At 46.5% G+C, this 6854-nt stretch overlaps 1 protein-coding gene across 3 annotated transcripts; it reads right to left on the minus strand.

The window, feature by feature from the left end:
• Window positions 1-1310: 1310 nt before the first annotated feature.
• S1PR1 (sphingosine-1-phosphate receptor 1) lies at window positions 1311-5955 on the minus strand. Of its 3 annotated transcripts, none has more exons than XM_037826521.1 (2): window positions 5751-5955; window positions 1311-4008 (listed from the first exon to the last, which is right to left on the minus strand). In XM_037826521.1, exon 2 carries the CDS (start codon window positions 3849-3851, stop codon window positions 2703-2705), a length of 1149 nt encoding a protein of 382 aa, XP_037682449.1. In that variant the 5' UTR covers window positions 3852-4008; window positions 5751-5955; the 3' UTR covers window positions 1311-2702. The 3 variants fall into 3 exon arrangements, with proteins under 3 accessions (XP_037682449.1, XP_037682446.1, XP_037682448.1); XM_037826518.1 differs by having other exon boundaries at window positions 5646-5955; XM_037826520.1 differs by lacking the exon at window positions 5751-5955 and adding an exon at window positions 4407-5610.
• Between the last annotated feature and the right edge of the window lie 899 nt (window positions 5956-6854).

A 6854-nucleotide genomic window follows, 5' to 3' on the forward strand; every position in this document is an offset into this window, starting at 1 on the left:
ACTCACAGATGGCAACTGAGGTTGTTCTCCCTGTGACCAACAAGCTCCACACTCCCCAACAAAACTATTCTCATTTTTTTCCATCTCGTGTGAGGCACTGCTTTGCTTATGAAGATAAGTCTAATAGTATGGACATTTTATCTTCCATAGAAACACACAATGAACACACTTTTTTCCATTATGCTTGACTCTGTAATGAAAGCTCTAGGAAGTGAGTGTTGCATGAAATCATTCCTTCCGCCTCACCAGACAGATGGATAGAGACATTCCAATTTGTTTCCAGTCTTTTGTCTTTGGGAGCATTTTTGGCATTTCCTTCAGGAAACTGGAGGTTGTGACCTAAGATTTCCTTAGTGAACACACTCCTGTTTCCCACAGTTAACTTTACCCAGAAATGACATCCACCCTATTAGGTCAGGTTTATCTTCACGTCCCAACTGTGTCCTGTGCATATTCAATGACACTTGAAAGCACAACCTCTGAAAATAACAACAATGGAACTGAAGAGCCAAATGCTCCAACCTAAATGCTTGGATTTCATACCCAATAAAGTCGACAATAATATCAAAACAAGAATTAACTATTACCATCATTTTGTAATGCTTGCAAAGTGCCATGGCTCTCATTTTGTAGTCGGAGAAACTGAGGACTAAAGATGTGAAAGCTTCCAAAAACTAAGAATTGAAAGCTTTCATATGAAAGATGCTGTACTACCCAACTCATATTCTACAACTTGCTACTTCACTGATACTCCCAATTTACTTCAAAGGCTAGACTGGAAGTAGCCAAGATAGTGCCCTGAAAAACAAAAAGTGATTTAATACTCTCTCTCATGTTTGAGTCCCCACTCCCCCAGCCTGTTTGTGGAAGTCATGTGGAAGAATGTCAACTTTTGTTGATGGGTATGATCATTGGGTCTCATGGTTTAAGTTAGATCTACAACCACACTGTTGTATAGTATTTCTTTTAAAAACCATGTTTTAGGACAGTCACTGTACTTAATTTAGCTTGGCCTGAATGCAATCAATTTACAACACAAGCAATTATGTTTACATGTCAATGTGGTATTTAGAAGGTTGGTGGTTTTTATCTCATTCTTTACTACTCTTCAATGTTACCTAATTGAAGTTCCTCTTCCTGAAGAAGACAGTGGTTTCTAAACTAACCACATTTTTTTTTCCACACCCTAGTTTACCGAGGTAAATTCCTTTCAAGAATAACAGAATTCTGCTCTACTTTGATTCTAAAAGGCCACCTAGCCAAATGAAATGTCTCAATAATCATTTTTAAAAATACTCTTCACAAAGGGATCTTTAAAAAAATTGGTTTATTAATGTTTAAAAGTTGATAAGGCTATGTGCAAAATAATCCATAAAAGTCAGAAACCTATTAAATACTATTTAAAAAAAAAAGACTTTTCTCAGTTTAATTGCACTGAAAACAATACTAAACACACAGCAATATATTTTTATTCTTCATAATATTTATAATACCTCTTCAGTTAACTATCCTAATGAACAGAACTGAAAATGAACTGAATGACCTAACGAACTGAAAAACTCCTGGTGTTCCCTATCAGTTAAAGTAATGCTTTAAGGGCACAAGAGGGTGGTAAATTCCTGGGAAATACACATTCAGTGGTGTTAACACAGGTTAGAAAAATCCAATGAATGGTTTGAAACAAATACATTCAAAAATTATGAAAAGTATTTTTAATACAACAAAATACAACCATCCTGTTGGTTGAAATGAATCATATAACACTCTGAAATAAACATTGAGAAAAGTGCCAAAGACATGTTGTATTTGTTAGACAAATTCATTAAGAAATCTCTCTGGGTTGACAAAAGTCAACCCCCAGTCAGTTTTCACCTTGTTTTGTTTCTTTCTCCTAAGGATCCTGGCTGACATCATTTATAAAGCGAGCTTCCTTATGCAGATTTCATCCACAATAGATATGATATTGTAACACATTTCATTGTAAAGAAGTAATGTAAAAGTTAAAAAAAAAAAAAAGTGACTTCAACCAAATTCCTAAAAACTGATCCAGCTTACATAGAAACTTTGGCCTCAGCAAATAAAATTGCTTTACATCTCCAAACCATCTCTATCTCCTTAGGGTCTACCTACTCAGCATGGCTTACCTGCTACAGATGATCATGAAATGGTCCATGCCATGACCCCAGCTCTTATGAATGCCAGGAAGTTAACATATAAAGTAGAAGAAGTTTGAGGAGAGGTGTGAAGGAGAAGGGAGAGTAGGATATGCAGAGCATACCTAGAGAAGCAAAAATGCACACTCATTTGGGTTTGAAACTAAAGTGAAAGAAAACATCTTTTTCTCAAAGTTCCAGACAAAGAGATGCTTTCACATGGGAATTTAGTCTTTGAGGAGGGGCCAAATGAACCCTTCAGGAGCCCGACAATGCTAGACCTTTGGCTCAGTGCAAAATCAAAGCTCCAGGGGGGAGGAAATATATTTCAGGCCATGACCTGATCTCCACCCTTCCCAGTGCATTGTTCACAGGAACTAACTCTACCCACCAAAACATAGCACCACCAGGCTTCTTTTATTCTCCCCCTCTGTCCCTCTGGCTTGCGGCAGTGCCTCTCTGGCAACAGTCGCAGCCCAGCGAATTTTTCCAAACACTGGAGTGGTGACCACATAAGAGCATTCCCCATAGGGCGGCAGCTTTTCAGCTTTAGGAAGAAGAGTTGACATTTCCAGAAGACATAATTGTCTCTGGGTTGTCCCCATCATCCTTCTGGGGGTGGGAGGAGTTGTCTGACTTACTCCGGCTGAATTCCACACCGGCGATGATGGGTCTCTTGAATTTGCCAGTGGAATCTCCGCTGGGGCATTTGCAACAGGACATGATCCGAATGAAGGCCCGGCGCATCTCCTTGTTGGTCAGAGTGTAAATGATGGGGTTGGTGCCGGAGTTGAGCACAGCCAACACCAGGAAGTACTCTGCTCTGAAGAGGATGTCGCAGCTCTTCACCTTGCAGCCCACGTCCAGCAGGAGCAGGATGAAGAGGGGTGCCCAGCAGGCGATGAAGACGCTCAGGACAATAATCACGGTCTTGAGCAGCGCCAGCGACTTCTCGGAGCTGCGGCTGGCCTTGGAAATGTTCTTGCGGAAAGTCAGACGGCGGCTTCGAGTCCTGACCAAGGAATAGATCCTGCAGTATAGGATGACGATGGAGAGGAGGAGCAGAGTGAAGACCGTGGTGCAGAAGAGGATATAGTGCTTGTGGTAGAGCGGCAGCACTGTGGAGCAGCTGGGCAGCAAGCCAATGCAGTTCCAGCCCATGATGGGCAGGCCACCCAGGATGAGGGAGATAACCCAACAGGCACTGATAAGCAGGAAGGAGCGGAAGCTGTTGCTGCCATTGTGGAGTTTCATCTTCAGCATGGTGATGTAGCGCTCAATGGCGATGGCTAGGAGGCTGAACACGGACGCAGACAGGGCCACAAACATACTCCCTTCCCGCAGAAACCACTGGGCGGGGGTGAGCTTGTAGGTGGTTGCCCCAGACAAGAGCAGGTTGGCTGTGTAGGCCACTCCCGCCAACAGGTCTGAGAGGGCCAGGTTGCCAATAAAATAGTACATGGGTCGGTGGAACTTCTTGGTTTTCCAAATAGTCAGCAAGACAAAGATGTTCTCCAGGATGATAAAGCAGCAGATGAGGATGAACACAACCGAGGTCAATTTAATGCCGTTCTCCTTGTCTGCGCTCATATTCAGCTTTCCCGTATAGTTGTAATGCCGGACGATAATGTCATAGTTGACGTAGTCAGAGACTGAAGCTCGGAGGGCTTGGACCAGTGGCACGCTGGTGGGTCCCATGATGCCACACGGTGTCCCCAGGTGCCCGGGTTTCCAGACGGACGCTAGAGGGCGAAGTCGAGAGAGCTTTCACTCGCTGCCCGGGTTATTTAGTGAGAAAGATCCAGGCTTTTTGTGTTGCTTTTCCTTGGCTGGAGGGGGCCTCGGAAACCGCAGCCTTAAACAAGTCACAAAGAGGAGAGGGTCAGGAAAAAATCCATCTCACACTGCATAATTCACTCTAGCTAAGGCATTGCCTCAATTTTGTTATTTTTGTTTTAAGGAAACTTGGGAAAAGCGCAGGAAGAGGGATAAAAAAAATCAAATCCTCATCTTTTGCAAAAAAGGAAAAGGCGAAAGACAGAGGCGGAGAAAAAAAAAAAAACAAAATTTACCGAAACTGAAAACTTCAGCGGGAAAAGAGGAAAACTCTAAGGTTGCATCCATTCAAAAAGAAATGGGAAACCTGGAGAAGCACGCTTATTCTAACTTCACCACCACTACCACCACCACCCCGATTTCCAAAATTTCCAAGCCCGGGGATTCTCTAAAGCATTCACTGGTTCAGTCACTCACCGCCTGCTCATGATCTCTCTTCAAAGAGACCCAACTGCCGATCTGAAGGCGGAGACGCACAACTCTGCCTCTCCACTCCCTCAGCTAAAAGAGTTGAGCACCACCTCCTAACTGCCGTACAAGAAATTGATTTGCACGAAAATGATTTGACAGCGTAAGTCATTCTTTGGGCTCTATTAATAACTCTCTAGGAGCAGGTGTGCAGGGCCTGCTTCGCCACCCTGGTCCGAGGGCGCAGTGAGGTGTGGGCAGCTAAGCCCTCCCTGCTCTTCGGTAAACAGGAAAGTGCCTCAGTGAAGCAACTGCCTTTTCTTTATTCTTCTTTTTTGTCGTAATCCAGTGCAAGTGAATTTAAAGGAACTCGGTAAAAACCATTCATAAGAAAGAGATTGCAACAAATCCCCGAAGTTTCGAACATTAATTGATTGCACAAAGAGTATTTTTAATTACTGTGGGTTTATCCAAAACAAGAACACACAAAAGAGAGAAATTATACTACTGATTACAACAATATATACATACCACCACAACCCTAATTTCGAGTGCAAAACCACTCTCCAGAAATACACATAAACGGACGCCTGGTGCATTGCTAAGCAAGCTGGGACAGTTTTATCTACGCCCTCCCCCAACACGTTGCCTCCTCTCGTAGAACTAGAAAGTGTGGAGGGAACGAAACGCAGCACTGGTTAGCAGAACTCTACTTTTAAGTTGCTCAAATGTTTCAAGGTAACGCAGCAATGGTGATAAAGTGGAGCCATAGTAGACGAGAAGTATCCCGAAATTCCCGGGATAGCAGAGGCTGCTCGCGCCAAGAAGCGCCGCACTTCCCCCATCGAATTCTGCACCCTGCTCTCGGGCAGTGCAAATTTAAACCATTCTCCACACCCACATATTCTTTGTCTATCGGATTTCCCAAAATAAGCGCTTTCCCGTCCTCTCCTTTGAACAGCCGCAGCTTCTATCACTCCCAAACCCCTCTCCTCGGTCAGTTCTACAATTGAGACTTAACCCTTCTCCAAACTCCATGAATCACAAATGCCCCAAGAACGGTTTAATCCGATCGGGTTGAGCTCCTTAGTAGCCCAGAAAGGCTTGTTTCCAAAGACCAAAGATGTGTAGGTTTTCAGGATTTTCTTTTGCTTCGTTCCGTTTTAAAACTTCAGTTCTGACACCGATACCGCTCCCCTAAGTGAGGCTCCCCCGCGCCCTCTGCCCGCGCCTCTCTAAGCCTCCTACCTAGCTCAGGCAGGACGAAGTTGCGTTCGGAGAGCTCCGCGTCTGCACAGCGCGCTAAGCATCTTGCTGCCCCCGACTGAGGGCGTCGTGCTCCAGCAAACTTACTCGAGTCGGGGTTCCCTCCCTCCACAGCCGCACACTCCAATAGCCGGCCCAGCTTGCCGAGGCCGGGCTGGCCGGCGAGGCGAAACTGCAGAGGCTGGGCGGCTTATTTAGGAAGAGACGGGGAGGGGTTAATGCCTCAAACCCCACGCCCTCCACCAGCAGCTGGGAGCCTCCGGATCTCGGCTGCTGAGGCACACTGTCCAGGAAAGATCTGGGGCAGAAGCAAAAAAAAAAAAGAGAACCCCTCCTCCACTAGCCACAGAAAAAAGAAAAAAAAAAAAAAACAGGGGGCGGGGCTTGGGGCCCCTCGGATTCTAATGTGTAAATCACGGCCCTCCTCCTGCCCACTGCAGCTCCCGTGAGGTGGAGAGGGTTCTCTGAAGCCTTGGAAAAGGAAGGCGGTGGAGAGCCTTTGGAAACTTTTCTTAGGGTGCAGAGGACAGCCGACGTCTCTGAGCGCACCTCCCCGGTCCCGCGGGATCCAAGATCCAGGATTGCGGTCGGGCGCCCGCAGGGCAACCTCTGTGCACCGAGGGGAAACCCAAGCAGCGACCCCCCACCCCCCGCGAACCCCGACTGCGCTAGGGAAGAGGCTGGGAAGGGGCTGCAAAGAGGAGGGAGGAGGCAAACAACCCGAGAGGGTAAATGTGCGAAAAGGTTCCTCCACCCACTCCCCACCTCCAAATTCCCGGGCTGCCCGGAAACTTGCGGTTAGAGGGGCAGAAAGTGGTTTCCTCAGGGTGCACAGTGAAATGGGCCAGCGCCGGGAGAGGTGTTGTCAGGCCGTGTGTCCTGGATTGTGACCTGCGAGGTTGCCTTTGAGGAGGTGGGCTTTTGCCAGCTTCTGGGACATTTAAAAGCCTTTGGCTTGGGCAGTTTAGGAATTTCCAAAAGCGAAGAGCCATCCGGCCCAGCTCATCCAAGCGCCTCTTGCAGCCCAGCCAGGTACAGGCACCCTTCTATTCTTTCCTTCTTGGGGGATGGGGCGGGGGAGCGAACTCCGGAAGACCCCAAACCTCAGTGCTCGCACCTTGCCCACCCTTTCCTTTAGCTTAAATGCTACTTCAGAACCTGAGGTTGAGAGGTGACCTTGGTCAAATGCAT

The sequence above is a fragment of the Choloepus didactylus genome, chromosome 2 (assembly GCF_015220235.1).
Source record: "Choloepus didactylus isolate mChoDid1 chromosome 2, mChoDid1.pri, whole genome shotgun sequence".
In the NCBI taxonomy this organism is placed as follows: Eukaryota; Metazoa; Chordata; class Mammalia; order Pilosa; family Megalonychidae; genus Choloepus; species Choloepus didactylus.